This window comes from Apteryx mantelli, chromosome 4 (genome assembly GCF_036417845.1).
Source record: "Apteryx mantelli isolate bAptMan1 chromosome 4, bAptMan1.hap1, whole genome shotgun sequence".
In the NCBI taxonomy this organism is placed as follows: domain Eukaryota; kingdom Metazoa; phylum Chordata; class Aves; order Apterygiformes; family Apterygidae; genus Apteryx; species Apteryx mantelli.
Window position 1 is genome coordinate 79093669 of NC_089981.1, and position 22104 is coordinate 79115772.

General features: G+C 37.3%; 2 protein-coding genes across 2 annotated transcripts in view; one reads left to right on the forward strand and one right to left on the reverse strand.

Annotated features, from left to right (window-relative positions):
* TDRD9 (tudor domain containing 9) overlaps nt 1-22104 on the forward strand; it is an 83963-nt gene that overhangs the window by 4022 nt on the left and 57837 nt on the right. The window contains exon 2 of the mRNA XM_067295639.1: nt 14428-14534. Within this exon, the coding sequence (XP_067151740.1) occupies nt 14428-14534 (107 nt within the window). The remainder of the gene's footprint in view (nt 1-14427; nt 14535-22104) is intronic.
* On the reverse strand, nt 3544-5038 carry RD3L (RD3 like). The gene is made up of 2 exons (XM_013941013.2): nt 4740-5038; nt 3544-3841 (listed from the first exon to the last, which is right to left on the reverse strand). The coding sequence occupies exons 1-2, from the start codon at nt 5036-5038 to the stop codon at nt 3544-3546; spliced, it is 597 nt and encodes a 198-aa protein (XP_013796467.1).

A 22104-nucleotide genomic window follows, 5' to 3' on the forward strand; every position in this document is an offset into this window, starting at 1 on the left:
AAAAAGAAATGTAGAATGCATTCACTTCAGCCACCAACGATGCCTTGTTTTCCAATGCTTTTAAGTTTATCTTTTTAAATGAACTACCTCTAGTATAGCAGCATTAGTAATAGAGCGTGTTAGGGAATGGGAATAATTCTCAGAAGAATTTCTGTTTGAAATTTTGATCCTTAAATAGATTGTTGATTAACTGAATGAAAAGAAATTTGGGCCCTTAAATCCTTTTTTGTTACAAAACAATTGCTTTTTAAATTGAAACATTTGAAAGGCTTAAGTGTAGAAAAGGTAGTATTCTCTTTGATTTCCGTCTTTCACCAGGCTAGCCCTGTTTTTTATTTTTTTGTCTAAAAACATAGAAAGCTGTTTGCTAACACCTGTGCCGGTGGGAGGCATTGTTGTCCTTTAAAATTATTGCCACTCACAAACTTCTGTGACTGGAATAGTTTTTGTAAACCGATTCCTAAATCAACTCAAAACATAACAGGTGGGTTAGCATAAGGAACTCAACAGTTTGAGATCACCTCATGTGAATCATCTAGGTTAAAGTAAAAAGTGCTTAAAGAAACAGTTCTTTGAAGTGAGTTCTCAGGGAATAATCTTCAGCAGAGGAACAGTTACTGGCCTGCAGTGCTGCTGCTGCTGCTATCTGATGTACAGTAGCTGAAATATATAGTGTAAGCATAACTTGCAGAAAAAGAGCTGGTCTTAGCTGGCACACTGAGATACAGATTCTCTTCACAGCATGTTACAGTAAGCCTAGTAGACTTCCTTAGAATGTGTGTAATTTTTTTTTTTTTGAGTTTGTGTGGATGCATTTACACCTTTGTTCTTTCTAGGCTTTTCTCTGCTTTTTAACTTAAGATGTACATAGCATTTTTGTCTGATGAAAGTATTTATAGTCTGTAAAATTGCCTCTCATTCTAATTTTTAAAAAATTAGACAAAGTGAGCGTGATCTTAGTGGAAAGCATTTTTTCAGCTTTTATATAATTTCTTTTTTCCTGTAAATGTTCCAGTTCCTACTTTGCTCTACCCGCCAACTCCCATGTGCACACTAGAACTGGGTACAGTGGTTTAGTATCTGTTTCATCAGTAAAACATATGTTTAAAGATAGGTAAGCCTTATTATGTTTTTCCTTAGCATCGCATGGAGAATTAGCATTAAGTTGTTCATCAGTGATGATCCCTAGTTGTTTGGCACTTTTTTAGGATGTAATCTCAGTTCTTTAATTGTAGCTGATTATGCTTGTTTCTGGGCTCTGAAGACTGCATTTGCTTATATTAAAATGAAATTTATGAAGAATAAAGTTATACCTGTGGTCATGTTGTGATTTTTTTTCTGTTTTGATGATCATGAAGGTAAGTGTGCTTACCTGTCTGCTCATCTACGTGTTTCCAGTCCTGCCCCAAACTTGCAGCAACTTTGAAGTTGCATATTTTGGAGGAGGGGGGGTGTTTCCTAACAGAAGGGTGTGAAGGCAGATCTGTTTTTAAAAACTAATTTAAGTGAATTCCCATTGCAAAGATGTTGCACAGTTGAACAAATAAAAATTATTTTCTGAAACCAGCCTTGTGGATGTTAATTCTCGGTGGAATATTAATTCTGCTAATGTCATTGATGTACTTGGCATCTGTTGCCCTCTCTTCTATGGAAAAAGTACTTGAAGCCTAACTGCAATTTAGGAGAGCTTTGTCGGTGAGAAAAACCTTTCTTTCAAACCATCCCTGCCATCATGCAGGGATCCATTTCTGGATCATTTTAGAAATGCGTGAAAAGAATCTGCCACTTTCTATCCTGCCATCAGTATGGCCTGGGAGGTTGAGATCAACACCCTTGTTAAACTGACAGGGCAGAGAGTTTGTACCAGCTCTGAGTGCAGGTGTAAAGAGTTTGCATGTGCTTGTGAAGTTTTGTGCATTTAGTTTATGGGAAGTGGAGGCACCTGTTACTCTTGGAGTGATCAGCTGCGCTTTTTTATTGTAAACTTGTAGACTGATTTGCTCTAGTATTCTACTCTTAGCACTTTGTAAGTTATGTTTATGCAAGAGTATTAATTTGGGGGCCTTCTCTGTGTGTTGTATGTTTCACAGTTCTGCATGAAGTGCTCTCTAGATTTATAAGCTTTCCAAAGATTTTTTTTAATAGTATTGATATCTTTTATGAAGATACTGTAGTATTTGTTTTGCCCTATTCATGCTGCATTATAACTAAAGTCTTTCTTGGGGTGGGGGATAAAACTGTGGAAGATAAGGAAATTTCTTTCAGTTGTTCTTTACCTATTTGAGCAACTCCAAATGTCATCTTCAGTATATTGGAAGAAAATATCAGAGGAAGCATTTTTCCTTTGGGTTTGCAAAACAGTGCATTTGGCAAACTGAGCAATGCGACTCCTGTGCTCTTTTATGATATAGCAGACTAATTAATAAAGAAGATATGGAGATGGAGAGGTTGTATGGTAAGCGTGCAAAAATTTGTTCCCTGTGATGATGGGAGCCCGCTTGGAAATTTAGTAATGTGGGTTCTGGCATGTGTGTTAATTTTTTCTGCTCTAATTATCTGCTGTGACAATAGGTGCTACATATCCAACCAGTCTTGTATAACTTTATTATGAATCCACAGTGATAGAACTATAAACTGCAACTGAAAAACATGACATTTAGTTTATACTCCCAAATTTAAAATGATCAGGTCTTGGCTTCTAGAATGATCTACTGACTCATTTGCTACTAGAAGTACTGTGATTTGATCAAAATGCTGCAGTTAAGTGCAGAATCTGGGTTTCAGGATAACTTCCAATAAATCAAATAAAGAACTACAACTGTTTGTATTTTGAAATAAAAATATTTATGGATTTTTTTCAAGGATAGAGAACTAGTTATTAAATGTAGTTAAAGCATGTAGAGAACAATTCAGAAAACTATAGGAACAGTACATGCAGTATGTTATAGTTTCTAACATTGTTTTCATTTTAGAACTTAGTCTTGGAGTTGAGAAACAACAGTTCATCTCCAAAAGGTATTTATCAGTTTATTTGGTATCATTGATATTATTTTAAAGCATTTCTCTTACACAGTATAATGTTCCCTTAGAACCTAAAAAACTGTGACAAATACTGAGCAGAAGTTCTTGTCTAACGCTTTGCAAAAAGATCCTATTTCAAGATATGGACAGCAGTCTGCTTGTTTAAGTACATGCTCTGTGTGTGTATATATATATGTACATATACATACAGGAGCATTAGCCATATATATATGGCTAAAAAATAATGCTCCAGCATGTGTTTTTTTGTTTTTTCGCCCAGAAATGTCTACAGTACATTTTTGGTTAAAAGCTACCTTTAAACACAACATCTTTAAGGAACTATAATGATAAGAAGAGGAAGTGTATCCATGTTTAAAGCTTGTAGAATGCACACTGGCTATTATCAAGGATTTTAATTTTGGAACTTGGAGCAAAGGGGAGCATGTCGCATTTCTCATGTTTATGGGCACACCAAAGGAATTCAAATATCTACATAGCTTTTTGGAAGAAACACAAACCAGCTTAACTTGATGGGTAGTAATATGGTAGATTCCAGATTCTATGAGAGAAGGTAGGAAACATGCTCTGTGTATTTTTGTCAACATAACTTGAAACCGTGGGGATTTCATCTTTGTCCGATTTGTTAGAACTGTGTCCACGTGGGCTGAAGTGCTCAGAGTAATTTGTATTCCATACATCTACCAGTTGCTCTTGTTGGTTTTCTCTCTCAATGGTAGTAAGAAAATCTCTTAAAACTTGCTTGAATATGTAGACTATTTCCCAAGGTAAAACATCATTTTCTGCCAAAACTTCACGAAATCTAGAAACAAACAAGGATTGAAATCTAATAGTCAGTGCTGAAAACTATTCTACGTGTCTTTCCTCCCCCCTCTTACGAGGGAGGAAATGACTGCATTTTGGTCTCATTTGTTTCCTTGCTGCCACACTTCCCCCCATGTCCCCAGAAGATTATAAAAGGTAAAGAGCTCTGACAGTGTGCTGGATGTGGTCCAACTATTAAGAGGCCTGGAAGCTACTGTTACTGGGTGCATGGCTGCCTTTTTTTTTGCTCTCTCCTCCCTCTCCCCCTTCTTCCCTCCCTTCTGTCTCCTGCCATCTGGGTAACTTGATTTAAACTGACTTTGCCCTTAGGTACATTCTGGGCTTTAAAAGGCACATAGGCTTTTTCTGTCCTTTCTATGTGCCCCTAGAAAATATATTTAAAATACACACATTGGAGAATTTTTCTTTGTAAGATGGATTTCTTGCAAAAACGGCAAGTTTTTTTTTTTTTTTAACACTTGGCTTGTTTTATAAATTTTCAGGACTTGTGAATAGTGAGACTGAGTTTCTGCATAAAACAGTGCATTGTATTAATGCCTTAATTTGAGTTTTGGTTATTGGATTAATATCCCAATAAATATTGGGGATAAATTATAGAGGAAAAACTGAAAGTATTAAGAGGCAACATGTTTAAGTATGCGAGACTTCCTTTGTTTTGAGATTAGACTAGGAAGACGCTTACGAAAACTTTCTCTCCGTGTATGACAAAATACAGTGAAGATGTCATTTCTAAAACGCCTATAAAAATACATTCAAGTTGCTGGTCACTCTTACTTTGGAGGAAAGATCAGAGCCAAATACAAGTTTGAACTAGATATGAGAAATATCTTACTTTTGATACAGTACTCAGAGTTACAGGAATATGAAATTATTACCTGCTGAGAACAGTTCCAGTTTGGCAGGGTTGGATTTGTGAGCAAAGAACTTCAAGCTGCCGTTGTTCAGTAGCTGGAATTGTGGCTTGAGGATTTTGGTAGTTCTTCAGCCAGTTGTAATCCATACCAGTCTTCTGGACTTTTTGTTCATTTTCAGTCTCTTGCACTAATCTTTCACGTTCTTTCAGGTGCCATTTCAGTTCCCTCAGCAGGGTTTTTGTAACTACTTCTGATCCAGGATATTGCATGGGTTTGTAGGAATCATTTTTTGACCATTTCATCCAGCCAAAAAGTGGCATTTTTAAGCTTTGAGGAAAAATAGTTTGTCACCAAGCCATAATTAAATCTGACAAGCCTTATGCTTTATAAATATTTTATGACTGTTTCAGATTTAACTTTTACAACTATCTACTTGATTAAATAGACCAGAGTAGACAAACATTTAAAAGTACATCTTCTCAAAAATATTTTGTCATCCTGATAATATATGTGATGTTTAAAAATATATATAATTTGAAGTAATGCTTATACTTAAAAATGATTAAATAAAGTTAAGTAGTGGAGTTCCATGTTCAGTTCTTTAAAACTTTTGTACCTTTTTTTTAATTTTATTTTAAATAAATTTTTGTTTACTTATCCTCTGGAAGCAAAAAACCTGATGGAATAGGCTTTTAAGTTGCTGTTTGTTACAAATCACGCAGACACAAACATGTGAATTGGAATAAAATAACATAAATTACCTTTGCAGTTGTCTGTGAACAGTGTTGTTTCAGGTGAGTTTGCTTGAAGACCTCTTATTCTAGCATATCCTGTTTCCAGGCTGTTGCTACTGCTGAAAGAAAAGAAGCTTTTTTTCATTTACTCGGTGCTTGGAAAAATGACTTTCTGTACTGAATATGACAGCTTAAGTTTGTCTACTTTCAAAGTTCTTTTTCATTTTGTATACCAGAGAGAGGAAGCAATCCATTTAACCTAACGTGGTCTCTCAGATGCTTTCTATGAAGTCCATTAAGGTCTCCTACCTCTCAATTGAGTTCTGCCACTGGCAGCAATTTGAAAAAAGATGGCAACAATTTCGGATGCTTGTTGCTTAATCCATCCCAAGGTACTGTTGGTAGTGAAATGAATAATGATAGTCTGAAGCAAGTATAGATGTGCTCCTAGCTAAAGTTAAGGCTGTCGCATGATGTGATGCTCGGCTGTGCATAGCTGTAGGTCACAGTTTAGAGCTGTATTTTTATGCCTGTAGAGTGCTAAAAATAACTACGTTGCGTTTATCGTCTAACTAAACTTTCAGGCCATTGAGGTGCTGGAAGACCATTAGAGGGGAATCAGGCTGTTCTACTGTCGGTTTTAAACAGTTAAGAATAGTCTTTCTCTAGTAAAAGATCACCAAAAGCCTGTGTTAACTGAGTGTTTACAGGAAAGAGCTATTTGACAATTGCTCAGAATTATTTTGCTATATTAAATACTTTTTCCAGATGAATTTCATCAGTCTCATGGTACTACGCTTTTCCATTACAGTGCATAGCTGTTAGCATTTTTAATTAACATTTCAAATGTGTTTAAAGCAGCCACTCTGCAACACCTACAGTGTGCCATGAAAGAGTCATTCATCTAATTAAAGGAACAGAATGATAGGAAATGTAAATTCAGGTCAAATGGATGTTTAAACAACAAAACAAAAAGCCCCCCACAACCTGAAAAACAACAGAATTTTAAGTCTTACCAAGGACACTAGTCCTCTGTCAACTGCCTGTCAGTTGCCTGTTCACTCTTTCCTTGATGAGTATTTTGAGCATGTCCACTTTTAAGCTTTGTTTTCAGGGATGGCATTGGGCGTACTAAAGGTCACTGAAGCAGCCATTTTCCGTTCCAGTTATCTGGTCTCCTCCTATTAATCTAAGCAGTAGGCATGATATGTTATATGCCTTCTGTTCTGCTCTCTTTTGTTCTAACGACTATCTGTGCTCCTGTAAGTATTTTTCTTTCCTACTTTTTTTGCCTCCACTGGCATGCTGAACTGTTGGGAGAACAAGGGTTCTGTAAATCTCTTCTAGATGTCATACAACATAAAGGATGACGTGTATGGCTGTTACTAAAGCCAATATTACTTATACATTGGAAAAATTCAAATGTCAGTATTAATCCTCTTCAACTGGAAGGTTTTCACATTGCATTGTATATGGTACTATGAAGAAGGAAGGGAGCTGGGTTTATGATGACAAAACTGTCCTGACAGATTTTCAGATGAAATTAAAATGTTCCTTGCCACCTCCTTTACAGCACAGTTAGCGTGTCATCACTTTTTTTGTAGTGTATCAAATTGGATTGCATCAGAAGGTAAAGTGCTGTACAGTATAAACCGTTGTAATGTCTTTACAAGTTAAGGAGATGCATACTGAAAAGTGCGCAAGTTAAAGAATGAAATGAAAAACCTGTAACACTATTTTTATTGACCATATCTTTGCATCATCATATTTGTGAGGCTGGACATTGAGAATGATGTTTAACTTTCCATCGTAGGAAAACAATAAAACCCCAAATTTGTGTTGCTTTTACTTTTGTTTAAGCTTCAGATCGGTATTCTGGAAGAGATGACTACTTAGGTTAACATGGGAACTGGAATTTAAAAGTAAAGCAATGGTTTATGTAGTTGCTGTCCAACCATTGTTGGAAGTTTCTTAAGAGTAAGGAATTACTAGTTTCTAGCAATTCCATAAGCAGTAATTAAATGACTGTATGGCACTGTGTGTGGTTACCAGTGCAGATTACTCCAGCTGTGTATGTTAAACCTTTGTATACTTCTTGGAAGCCTTTCTCTAGAATAACAGGAGAAATGGAGGCCTGAGAGAGAAGCTCTGATTTTCTGACTGAGAAGTTCTTAATGCTGCATTGCGGTTAGCTGTCCTGTCTACTAGTGCCGTGGGGCAGCACTTCGAACTGCCTCACTGAAGTGATTTGAGGTAAAAATGAAACAATCCCTGCAAAACACTTGATTTAACCAAATACTGTACTGGTGTGAGCAACAAGGTGACAAATTGTAACAACAGGTGGAGGAGAAGCTTATTATTATTTACCTTGGAAGATTTCTAGGGCACCTGTACCATCTGAGATGCTACTGACACTTCCAATTAAAAGTTGCAAGAAATACAGCTCTACTTATGAATGGGACACCCATAACAAAATGGCAAGAAACTACCTCTTAATTCTTTATTTTACAAAGTGTTGATGGTGGGTCATTGCTAGATAGCTATCACTGACAGATGGACATAATGGTGTCTATTTATTTATTTATTTTTTAAGCATCCATAGGTAATAGATTCTTGTACTACAGTTTACTGTCCACCTCCCCAGATCATTTCAGAAAATATTTGACTGCCGATCTTGGTGTGTGTTTGGTGGGGGAAAATCCATAAGCCTAATAGAGGCCTCTTTGCTGAGACAGCTAACAGTAGTATTAATTCTCTTTTTAAGTGTTAACTGATGCAGTTTCCTATCATTGTGCTCCCCATGTGATGAATAAAATCAGGACATGTTTGAAGCTTATTTCTTCCAGTCAGACTCTATAGTGAATGTCTCTGGTGTTGGTGATGCTTGTTTAGTAGGCTGGGGAGCTGCTGGCATCATTTTATAATCCAGCATCTCAGGCATTTAAGATTTAGTCTTCAAGTGCGTTTTGGAATTCAGAGCAGTCTGTGCTTTGCATTATATTTCATTCAGTGGTTTATTTAAGCTGGGTTGTATCAAGTTGATAATCGCATGCTTTTGTTTCATTTTTTTTTTTTGTTGTGGGGCTCTTTTGGCTATTTGGCCAAGTTTCTTGCCATTATGGTTAGAGGGAGGAGCTAAATTTTGAAATTTTAAAGAGTGTCGACACTTTGTGAATGTTGCCAAAAGACCAGAAACAGTGCTTGACAGAGGAACTGTGCTTTTGGTTTAAATTAATGAATCCCAACATCCATCCAGTTTCTAATTCATATCTAATTATAACAGCTCTAGGTTACAAAACTGTTTCATGTGTGAGAAAGCAGAGAGGTAGTTGCTGTGTGGCTTGGTGCTGTCTGCCACAGGTGGTAGTTGCATTCTTCTGAACAGCCCTGTTTGAACTGTGGCTGCAAAAAGAGAAGTTCATTAACAGCTCATCTCCAAGAAGGATCCTGTGCTTTGAAGCCCAGCAATTCATCCCACTCCCCCCAGTGGCATAAAATCCCAGAGCAGTAGGGGTGTGTGTGGGGGGGTGTTTGTTTTTTGTTGTTGATGGTTGGAGTTTTTTTCCAAGTTTAAGGATTTGGGCTGTTTCATCCAGGCGTTTATGCTTCTTACTTTTCTTGGCTTTTAATTAGATGGGGCAGAATACCAAAGATCTCAGAGTTATTACTTTGACGCAGAAAAAGTATTTTTCAGATGCTAGCTTATGTGATTTATCCAAATCCAAACATTTTCTTTTGCGTTCTTCAAGATGTTGCAAAGTAGTTTGTGCTTTCTCTGTCTCTTTTCCCAGCTAGCTATGGTTTTAAAACAGGAGTCCTAAATAACTACTAGGAGGAGCAGTACTGCAGGCCTTTATAGTTCCAGTATCTGAAGACTTTATCTTTGAATCTAGCACACTAGGTTTTTAGCATCACTCTTGAGCGCGTCTATGTGAAATGCACTTCACTGCTTCTTAGATTCTTGAAATAATTGGCAAATCATTTTTTAAAATGTGTAATTTAATATTTAATGGCTAAGCTTCACTTGTTCTGAATCCTAGTAATAAGCCTCTACTTTTGAGACTGAAATATTAGAGGTTTTTTGAATGACAGTACACTATTTGTACACTATTTCTTTCAAGTTAGTGTATTTCTGTAGGTGAGAGCAGTCTTCTACAAGTACTGAATGCCAACTGCCAGCTGAAAGGCGTTTTTAGTACGTCCTTCACTAAACCCAGTGGAAGGTTATTTGCTGTTATGTAAAGTGTCACATTATTTTAGTTTCAGAAAGAGGCTATGAAACAGTCTACTGTATATATCGTACTAAAAGTGTACAGCAAAACATGGCTGCATGTGCCATAAAGCTAGGTGTTTCTCGAGTGATCCCCCCAGCGAGCCAAGCTCCCCGCAGCGGGCGGACGGGCAGCCGGTGCGCGCGAGGGGAGCCCTGACTTCGTGCGGGCCGAGCGGTCTGTGAGGAGAGCGAGGTGCGTTTCCACTTTAACTCCCGCTTCCACCTGAACAGAGTTTATGGCAAATGAGGGAAAAACACCTATAACTGTTTTTTAAAATACTGCCCTGAAACACTTTGATTTTTTTCAGTTGTTTGCCTCTAAGAGGAAATGTACTTGAAGTTATATAGCCTTAATATGAGTCTCTATCCCAAAACTAAATAGTAAAAAAATTACCTGAAAACTTCCTGGTTTAATAAACAAGCGTCTTGATATCTTTGGAATGACGTTACATACTCCTAGCATTTTCTCTATACAGCCAGGTTTGCGAGTAAGCAATGTCCTCTTTCAGGGAGCAACACTGTATGTATATTTTCAGTGGATTGTTTTGTTTTGTTCTATTTTTAACATCACTTCTAGAGCTGTATGTTGCATTCAGTGTGTGCACTGGAGTTTTAGTGTATATCACTGAGAAGAGCCAAATAATGTATCTCTCACAGGTATGGTTGAGATTTGGCACTTGTTTCTGTTTGTGAGAACTGAGTGTTTACAAAAACTTTTTTAATATCAGATTTACTGAGTGTGTGTGTGTGTGTATATGCATATCTTTTTTCCTGTGATGGCTGTGCTCACTTACTTGAGGTCATTCTGTAGCTTCAAGAAAAGGAAGACCTTTCTCTAACTGAATTTATTTAAAGAAAAGCTCCCTCAGTATATTTGAGAGCATTTACAATTGAATGTGTCAACAGTTTTTAGTGTTAAACTGTGTTCCCTTCTAGTAATTCCCCTGAAGTGACAGTTGTATTTAATCTTATGTATGAGACACTGATTTTTCTTATAAAGCCAAATAAGTAAATATTTAAAAAAAAATCCCAATCAAATGCTTAAGATTGTTTTAAGCAGTCATATGTGAAAGGTCAGTCACACTTCAGAAAAATGTTACAGCAGTTAAACTACATGGTAGAGAATAAGGAAAGTTTTCCATCATCCATCTCGTACTCAGCAATGTTACCGTCTTCCAAGAACGAGGCATGGTGCCAACAGAGACAATCCTGCAGCCTTGCTGGCTGCGTCCAGGCTGGTGCCGCCTCCTGGCCACTGCGTCAGGCTCAAAAAGTTCCAGCGACTGCTACTTGCTCTGAGTGTTTTTCAAGATAGGTAAGTCTCGAGCTGCGTGCGCCTTTACAGGTAGCTCGTGTGGTATGTTCCGCAGATGTTAGGACAGGCAAGAGTTACATGTCCAGATTGACATTACTGATTGCTTGCTGATTTTCTTTACTAGATTGTGCGCCCAGTGGTTTATAATTTTGTCCGGTTTTGACCATTCAGGGTGATAATGTCAGATTTCTGCTGCAGGTTCAGACTTCAGCCACAAAGGTCTGGCCACTTCTGAGGGTGAAACGTATTCCTGATTTGAGTGAGATCAAAGTCTGACCACGTTTTTCATGGGGGGGATGAAAGAAGACAAAATAAATCTCAGGTCGCCTGTATTTTTTTCAAATTGAAATGACTTGAAATTTTCAGTAATTGCTTTAGAGTCAAGAAAATACTTTTTATTGACTCCTAATTTGGTAAAACTTTGAGATTATTTTCATATATGCCACTGAAAAGTTGTAATTTCCCTATGTTGTAATTTATTCAGGGGATCAAAAGACTGGGTAAAATTGAAAATCAGGGAACAGACTTGGAATTAGAGGTGGGTACCTCAAGGGAGACTGAAAATAGCTGAGTGAAAAGACTGAAATCTGGAAAGTTTAAGAAATATATGTTGTGATAGGGCAGGTATACTAAAACATGAGGGCTTTTACTATCAAGGTGAATAGAAATGGGGAAGAGAGAACTGTGATATATTGGAATGGCACATGCTCAATAAGGAGAATACAGAACAGTCCCTTCATTAGCATTGCACTTTCCTAAACTGGAAAGGGTTTGAATTTTCTGAGTCTTGTCATTCCTTTGCTGTCAGCAGTTGAAAATTCGTTAGGAAAATGTCTGTGTATAGGATGATACCTCCTACTGCTGGCTTATTAATGATTACTTGAAAGGATTGTATTGTGCTGATGACTTTTGAGAGCACCAGAGGGCTTCATAATATTTCTTGTTTCCATTTTGCTTAAAAAACACATAAAAGGCTTACAGAATAATGGTAAAGCTCAACAATAAAAAATTTAGAAATGATGTGATGAAGGTTGGTTGTTCATTTCCCAATTTCATATGGTTTTCCTTTGGACTCTAGCCTGATTCAGTGCATAGAATAAGCACTACTCATTCTTAATGAGTGGCTATTAAATATTTTCTATATTCATTGTGTAGCCCCAGGTTTACTTACTGCATTCTGTTTTCTGGAGACAGAAAACCCTAATTTTGAAAGAAAGTATCCAAATACCCAAACAAAAAAAATCAATATCTTTTTACATATCACTCATGGGGTCATGCTGTCCTCATTTTACTGGTAAAATATATTGGTGTAGAGTTGGTATGTGTGTTCTGTGAGCCTGCTTTGAAATGCTTAATACCTGATCTCTAAGAGCATTTAGTTGAGTATATCTGTATTATATAAAGCTGTGTTTCTTACTAACTTCAGCTGCAGCTTAAATATTGCTGCTTCTGCAAGTTAGTTGCAGGAAATGGGGTACGCAGGCCTGCCTTTCTCACCCTTACCCCCTGCCTTGCAGTGAGATTTTTTTGTTGAAGTGACTTGCTATTGCTCAGGGCTCTGACAGATGAGTAATACCCACTCTTCCATGACAGCATTTATTGGCTTAATCACACTGGTTATTTTTGTTCTTGCAGGAGACTGAAGGACAAGCTGAATTTACTGCATAACCAGGTTTCATTATCCAAAGATGTGTATCCAGTGTACTTAGTGAGGCTGCAGCCTCACTGAAATGAAAAATAATTGGTTACATCGCTAAAATCTGGATAATATGTGCATACGATGGTGCCAAATTAAGATAGTAAGGCCAAGTTTAATTCTGCTGTTTTCAGCTACTGAATGCTTGGGTTTACTACCTTTGTATTTTTAGTTTTTCCTTGTGTAATATACGTTCAGTAGAATAACCTACTCAACAAGCAGGCTGACACGATCTGTATGAACTTTGTTTCCCAAATATACGCCAGCTTCAGATAGATCATGGAGCACGAGGAATGTACCTTGCTGCAGCTATTTCAGAAAGGTTAGAGAGAGAAAAATGGTATAGTCTGCTTATTCAAAGTAGGCAGCTGTTTTTCCCTTAGTGGTTATGCAGGTATATGGAATCATGTTGAGCTTTGCATTAAGAAATATTCAAGATACAGGGAAAAATTGTCTTAGCACTATACCTAAAATACTGTTAAAATAGGATAAGAAGCCATTGTGAATTCATCTGTGTTATTCCTTTCACATTTTGCTGACAGCAGTATGGTAGTAAATACTTAATATTTCTTGTAGGAGGAAATAATGACACATCTGAATGAATAGTTTGTAGCAGAGCTCAGCTGGTATAGATTTGCCTTGCCGGGGAAAGTGGGTGCTCCGTGGCATCACGATACTGTGAATTAGTCTGTAATGAGCAATGTGTGACACAGTGCCATGTTAAAAACCTGAGTGCTGCTGTTTTCAGCTTAATTGTTTGTGGGGACAATCTCACTTATTATTTGGGTCAAGAAACAGACATTTCTGCAGCAGTATCCTTTTATGAAATGTCTCAAAGAGCCTCTGAGAAAGAGGTTTGCTATGTATTGCATAGCTCTGGGCCTCGTGCAAGCTTTTGCTCAAAGTACAGTGCAAATGCATAATTTTGACTTTTAGTTTATATTTTGTTTAAAAAGGAGGGAATTTTTGATGTGTACGACTGCTATTCAAACATTTATGTTCATTTATGATTTTATAATTACACAGTTATTGTATATGTGCTACTTTATTCACTAGTGAAATCCAAGTGGTTTTGTTCATGCTGTTTATGTAGAACAGAATATATTATCCCATCTCATCCTATTATGTCATGGAAAGACTTTTTGTCTTACGTGTAATGGTATAACTCTGTGCATTTCCATTAAATTCTATGATCTAGTGATTCTGTTAGTTTGTTTCCTGATCATCCACCATCATCTCTTGCTTCAAAGACAAAAGCTGTTTCCTTAAAGCAGTGAAGTGATCGGGTTTGCTCACGTCTGCTTCTCCTGTCTTTAGGGAATCATGCAAGGATTTACATGTGTATTCTTAGTTGTGTTGTGTCAAGAATTGGTCAAACAGAGGTATTTTGTCTTTGTTCAGAAGAAGTCTTAGACCTTCATTAGGAAAGAAATTACTGGGTATTAACAACTTACAGGTTGTTGTTTTCGTAGCTCAGTTCCTGGAGTCCAAACAAGAAGACTTAATGTGGCCCTTTTCTCAGGCTAGTATCTAACCACAGGGCCTAAATTAATTTCTGAAGTTTGTTCGTTGAAATAGATCCTGCATGACATGGAGACTTGAACTTCCTGAATAATACTGTTTTCCCCAGAAATATCCATGACTCTTAGATTAGGAACCATTTATCGAATTGTTGTTTTTGTGCTCTTCAGGCTCCCTATCAAAGAGACTGTTGGAAGTAAATATGCTGAAAAATTCAGACAACTGGAGGAACAAGAATTAGGCGTATTTGGCAATGATCAGTTTGTCTCTAAACCAGGTAAATATAGGTTTGGTTCCCATTATAAACTTGTATACCTCTCCTTTTCTTTCCTGTTGTCTTTTCTCCCATCTCCCTCCCCCAAACAAACTCCGAAACCTAACTGCGTAGTTTCTGTTTGTCTAATGCTGTGTGTGCATTTGTTTGTTCTTTTTTAAGGCTTGGTATTAAAAAGTAAAAACCTTATTTTCTGTGTACCACAGTGTATAATGCTGGTGCATTGATATATGTGTATACATCTGATCTATGGTATTGATAAATGTAAATATATGATTGAAATATATCTGTAAGTAAAAGATGTCTCTTGTAAATATATAGAATTAATTCTGTAGTGACCATTAAGAATACTCTTTACCATGGATTGAGTGTATCTTTCTTTTTGTTCTCTTTTCGCATTTTCTAATCCACATTATTTCTGTGTATTTTTGAGTGTCACTCTGAAATGGCTTTGGAAGAAAGAAATTTGATTGCACCTCTTTCCTAGGAGCTCTAGTAAAAGCAGTGTGAAGCTGACTCAGTTGTCAGGACAGCTTAGCTTCAAATTCTGCTACCGTGCTGCTTAATTTCCAAATTTGTTAATGTAGCTGATTTCTCAAGGAAAGGACATTTATGTGTGTGGGGTTTTTTTTTTCCCCTGTTCTGCACTGTCATTGTCTGTAATAATTTCTATATCCATTTCCTGATTTTTCCCAAAATTTGATAAATCTAGAAGTTTTCTAGAAATTACTGTCCTTAAATGCCTCTGCAAATTATATGCTCTCTAGAACTCGGGTAGGTGCTGAAGCCATTTGTTCGGCCTGTCAGTAGCTGGGAGGCCCTTGGTTCAGTTGGCCTGTCCAGCAGCTGCAGTGCATTTGGCCATCCTTCCTGGACTGTGTCGAAACTAACCACAAAATACTGTCTCTTGTTCAGTTAACAGATCACATAAAATCTGTGGGAGACGAGGAGCACTGAAAGGTGAGAATGGGGGATAAACGGATTAGAAAAAGTGTAGACTGCTGTAGCTTAACTGTAAGAGGACCAGCTAGTAGGAAACCAAGCTTAGGTAATTCTGCAGGCCGTACAGCAACTTGTCTGATAGAAGTATGGGGTCCTCTAGCTTTTTCATGTGCTTTACTAGTGAAGGAGGGAGTTTATTAAATAAGACTTCTGCCAAAGGTGTGCTATCAATTTAATTTAGCAGCACTGGTGACATGCTTAATTTTGAATAGAACTGGTACTTGCAATGCTTCTGTAAAAATAAATAGGGATATAACTTGCTCTTGTTAAGACATATTTCTGCATGTTTATCCTTGTAGGTTTATTTTCTAAATATCTGTTTTCTCTTTGTCTGCCCTAAAATGATTGTCCTTGAAATTTATACCTTTAATATTCATTCTTGTCTTCCACTTGTAACATACTTAAATAGCGCTTAGTTACCAAGCGACCTAAAAGTATTACTAAAAATAATAACACATACATTTTCTGATGTTATTTATCTATTAGATGTTTTCACCTATCCCTTTTTTCCCCTTCTTTCTATTCACTGTCTTTGTCATGGTCTGGAATTGCAATTTCTTTAAGAGTGGTTCCTTGCTGTGTTGATGTCTGTCTCCTCTGAGCAGCAGTCTGCTCCCAGCTGTAGGTATCAATTGAGGGGCTCTAAGCAGCCTGAACAAGGATGGGACTAGAAGGTGCCCTGTGGCGTTCTGGGACTGAGCTGCCAAAACTCACCTAGAGGTAGAATACCAGAAAACCTTTAGGAAATTTCAGTTTTTATTGCTATCAACTTTGACTTATAGACAGGTTCTGGAATATTATGCTAGCATAATCTAACAAAGAAGCTCAGTAAGTGAACACAACTGGTAATGCTAATATTCTAGATTATAAAATTGTATGTTTTTAATAAAACTATCTGCTAATTGCAGCCTTATTAATAGTAATGTGCTAATCATGCAGATTCTAAGAGCTCCAAGACCCATAGGTAGCCATCAGCTATATCTTTTTGGAAGTGCATGTTCTATTTAAGAACACACAAAATTGTCATAAATGATCAGCTCAGAGATTTATCTAGACCAGCCCATACTCTCTCTAGTTGTGTCCACTACAAATATAGTCAAGTTATAAGCTGCACAACAGGGAAATCGGAAACTTTAGGTTTGCCCTAAAGTTTTGAGAGTCAGCATCCCTACAGTTGTTTCTTTTTAATTTGCTGTGCTAACTGTAGATGAAAACTTATTTATAAATGGTCAGCCTAATTTAAATCTTGCAGCATTATTGAAACTGATTATTGATATGTTTTATGCACTTGAGTTGCATGAAGTTATATTGAGCTTTAATTTGCTGCTTTCCGATTTCCTTGAAGGAGCATATGCTTTTATATTCCAAGGGCAAATAGGAATGCCTAGCTTCCTTCCCTTCTGGGAAACCTGAGTTCACCAGGGAAGTGCAGGGAAGAATTTGGGCTTCTGCAGAACATAGTAGAAAGGATACAGCTGTGAAAAGGAAGTTGAAGTGATTAAATAAAAATGGAAGATTCGCAATTGCTAACCAGAACAAGTGCAGCATCAGTAGTAGTCCTTTCCAGGACCATCTAGCTCCTCTCACGTTTGGTACTGGCTGATTTGGAGCCAGTGCTCAGTCTGCACCTTTTATTCAGTGAGGTCAGAGGACATTGTGCGGAACAAATACCTTACAGGGCTATGCATAGGTTTCAGGTATATGGGACACAGTCCAACTCCAAGTATCCTAGGGAAAACGGATCTTTTTTCTTTCTTTTCTTTCAGATCTGAGTATTCTGTACCATTTTTGTTAGGAGCTTTACTCTCAAGGAAGTTTCTAAAATCCTTAAGAAATACTCTTTAAAAAAAGAACCCGATTTCATTGTCCTTGCACAGCTTTGTGGATGGCGGCTTTTTTCCCCCTATTTTGTCTTCATTATTTTCACACTATTAAGTGGATCCCTTCTAGGCATCTTTTAGGCCCCAGGGGTAGTAATCGCTTACAAAGAAGTAAAAAAAAATTGTAAACATTGCTTCTGATCGGGATTCTGAAATACAGAAAACTTGAGTTCTTAAGTGACAGAGTTCCTTAAATGTTTTGAGTTCAGAACAGATGCCTGAGAGGAAAATTAATCTTAGCACGGATCTTCACCCTTTGTGTACGAAACATATATACAAGTTGAAGATGCCTGCAATGGAAAACAGAAGGTCTCCCAAACAAAAACTAATTACTTGGGGGAATTTGTTGGGTATTTTAGGGACTTGTTGGGAATTTGTGGACATTCTTTAGCAAGCAGGACTTCCAGACACAGAAAATTGCTAGCCTGTTTTCAACGATCAAGAAGAATAATTGCTGTGACCAGACTTCGAATTAGGCTTTCTTCCTTAGTGCTCAATCTGTTTGTCAGATAGCAGCTTTGTATTGCGTATTTTGCATTATGCCTGGTGTAGCATGATTTACTTCAGAGTCCTTCCTAAGCTTTGTGGCCTAGTGTAGGAGCCCGGTTGTTTCCTGTAGCTTTCTTGTCCTGTTAGCTTGTTTGCTAACTGTGATCACTTGGTGAGTTTGTAGCTGAATAGAAGAATGATCAGTGACAGAGTTATCCCCTCATCAGACCTACCTAGCCAGTACTTTATATTTCTTTTCTGCATCTCATTTTAATTTGATGAGGTTGCGCAGCTGCATCTTAGTATCTGCCACTATTCTCCCAGAACTGGGGAATACAAAATCTAATCTCATGTTAAAGGATCTTTCAAATTCAGTTCAGGAAATGGGTACCAGAAAGAATATATCATCTGCTCTGTAGGATACAATAATTAATTGATATGTTGGAAAATTGCTCCTTCCATGAGTAGTAGTCTGTTTTAGTCATGGCAGTCAACATATCTTTACAGAACCTGCATAATAAATGAAAAGAAAGTGACCAGGCAAATTCATCTTTTCTGTAACTATGTTTCTTTGTACACTGCCTGTGAATAGAGAAATGAATATCAGTATTTATTCTGGGTTGACATTATTATCTCTTATATTACGGAAATATTTTGTTTGTCAGAAATCAGAGTGCTGGGCAGTTGCATGTTTCATTTATTTACTATTTTCAGGTGGAAAGTGTCCTGCGTTCTCTATATGTCAGAATTCAAGGTAGATGTTTGAGCATGATGTCTTACAAAGCTGTGCATCTGTTGTGGTGGTTGTCCCACTCTCATTAATGTTTTCTAGAAAGCATAACAACTGGAAAAGCGAAGCTTTGTGCCTTTCTTGCTGAAAAGTCTGTAGTTCTGTAGCTCCTTGAATCTTTAGATGCCTCTATATTTGCAGAAGTGGTCTGCTTTTTTAAAGACCAGTTCTCCTTTTGGGACTACATAGGTTTAAAAGGAAGTAGACACAGCAATTTATTACTTAGGTAGATGTCAGAAAAGGCCAACAGTTGAAGGTAATTATACTGTTTGGTATAGAATCCACAGCTGAATGGCTATTTAAACCCACAAAATAACATTGGAACTTCCTTGGGGGCATATATTTGGTATTTCTATTCTGTTGTTAAGGTGACACCTTTTATAAAGAAAAAAGGTGTGCCAAAAAGGTGCCCTGGACAGGGGTGTTGGACCAGATGATTTCCAGAGGCTCTTCCAAACCCCAACTATTCTGTGATTCTGTTATATCTTCAGTTTGTCAGAATGGACCTTCTGATAGCTAGTTTGATCACATCAATGTTTTTCTGAAGTTGCAAGTTTACTCTGAGGCCCAAGACTGTCCTTTGAATTTAGATAGAATTCTCACAGTTCTTATTAAATTTCTCAAGCAAATTCATTATAGTTTCAGTTTTTATGTGTATTAAAAAACAAAAAACAAAAAAAACAGGCTTTGTGAAATTTCTGTTTAGGCCAGTGAGCTTATTCCTGCTGCATGTTTGACATCTTGAATGCTTTGAAAAACTGCAGGCTAAGCATTTAAGTCATTATTGCGAATAAGGTTACCAAAGGTAAGTTCTCCTGCCATTGTTTGCTTACGTACTGTGGTGACTTTTTCTTTGAAATGTTTTAGCACCTCCTTCCTTTGGAGAGAGCACTTGGGGCTTGAGATAGTCATCGTGAGAGATACGCTTCTCATGTTTTCCGTGGTAGCCAGATTATCTGTTGCATTTGAAAAATGGATTTGCATGTGCTTTGTAACTACAATGTAATGGGTAAAATCTGGAATCATTCTCTGTTCTGGGAATACACATGCCCCTTGCAGCTTGAGCTGCGTGTGCCACAGAGCAGTTAAACGTGTGAATAAAATTAAATTCCCCTTTGTGAAGGGGCTGCTTGGAGCCGCTCTGGGCCTGGCTAGGGCTGAACACTGAAGCTGAGATTTAGAAGCTTTGGGCTGACACCTGCACCTCTAGTGATGTATAGGCAGGATGGAAGAGGAAGCTGTTTCAGTGTGGGCAATTAGCAAGAGAGTGGAGAAGAGTATTTAACTGGAAAAAAGAATTAAAGCCTTGGGCTATTTGTATGAAGAGCTTCAACTGGGACAGGCAAAGAATTGAGATCTGAGATGAGAGGTGAGAACAAGAGAGTGAAAAGATATGAGCATCGCTGATGGATAGGTGGAGAGAGGATTGAAATATGCATTGTAACCAATTTCTGAACTTTATTTGAAGCAGAGGAAGCTGTCATGTAAAGAACAGTGTCAAAAAGGGTTATATATAGATCTTCAATAAAAATTGATACATATATTTGATTAAATTGATCTCCGTGTTATTCAGCAGGTATACGAAGTGTGAAGGCTATTCACTTGTTTCTGGTTTGTCCCTGTATAATTTTTCAAAATGTCTTTATTGAGTTTTAGGTTAATGATTACTTATTAATATGCTAGTTGTTTGAACTGAGCAAATTGTTGTGTTTCTACTGAGTTGGACAAGCCTGTGCTGTGAATCCTACCATTGCATTTTTTTGTCTCTCTCTCTCTTTTTATGAGCACATGAGTAAAACTACTACTGTCATCTTTTGTATACTTTTTAATCCTCTTTTCAAAATTATAATTTTTTGTTTTACTGCACTGAATATAATTATTACATGGAAAACCTGATAGAGATGGGAAGGCTATGTTGCTTTAGCAAGAATATGCTGCTACCAGGAGCTTTTCCCTAACAGCTTAAGACTTTTTCCAGCACTGGTCAAATTGTGATGTCTCAGTAGTGACATCTTTGTGCCAGAGGGAAGCCGGTCATCCTTTGTACTGTGACATCCGTTGTCGCTCTGACAGAATGCTATATATGAATTTTCCTAGGGAATATATTTAGAAGCTTGAGCAGAAGTCTTTTAAAGAGGACACTGTTAATATTCCTAAGGATGTCAGTGTTAAGTTGTCTTATATAGCTAAGTAAATCTGCGTACAGCAATCACCTGTCCCTGTTGTTCTCCATGTTGCACAGAATCTAAGTGTAAGAACCTTTCTTACTGGAGAGTCCTGGTTTCAGGGAGCTCCTGGGTTTTAGTGCTTTCTGGAAGTGTCTTAATGAGACTCCCCGGCTTTTGGGGTTTGCTGTGTTCTAATGTGGGAATAACTGGGCTTGTATTCTTTGAAACCCAAAGATAATTTTGGTTTGGAGCACATTTAGATACTGTACAGAGACAGTTCTGCCTGTTCCTGCTTTACTGCTGTGTGAGGATATTGGTAATCTTTTCTCAGAAAGAAAGCTATAACAGTGGGGCAGGTATTTAGGGTACAGCCTTTATTTTACAGTAAATATTTCCTTACTAAAAAGATTACTAACATTCTTTCCCACTCCTGGATGAATTAGTTAAAAAGAAATGACTCATCATAAAAAAAAAAGTGAACTCTACGGTTTTATTATGTGTATGCAAAGCAGTAAGTAAATTTCACCCTTGTACATGGTGAAACCCATTCGAAATCAAAAGCAATTCTGCTGTTGATTTCAGTAGGATACTTTTTAGCCAAATTGTTTAACTTGCAGAATTGTTGCTTATCAATTTTTTTTTTCCCCTTCTACTTCTCCCTCATCAGTTGCTGTTGCTTTGTTTTTCGCACTCAAACTGACAGCAGACTTCTGAGCAGACCGTCATGGCTGTAAGATTGTTTTGTCCTGCATATCCCCATGTTAGCTATGACTAAATTCTGCAGTCTTTTGGCAGGAGCATTGCGTTGAAAGAGCATCAAGATACTTAACAGGCTTGTTTAAATTGCTAGAAGGTAGAAGAACAGTGGTCTTCATACCATATTATGGATTATTTTGCACTGTGTGTCCAGTAGGCTTTAAGGGAAACACATGGGTACATAAATCAGGCTTATCTTTTCAGTATCATCAAAGGAGTTCTGATAGTTGTCATGCAAACTGTGCCAAATCTTATCTTTTGAATTAAGAGGAGAGTATATAGAATTACAGAATCATACGTATGCTTGGCAGTGGTTTGTACACAGTAGCAATAGCTTTCAGAGCTGCTGCCAGTAAAACAACAGTTGCATAAACACAGAAATTCTCCTCAATCTATTAATATGAGAAAGTATTAATTCTTTTAATACCCCAAAATGTGATTTAAATTTGGTAAGTTAGGTTTCCAAATATTGTAATTATATTCTCCTG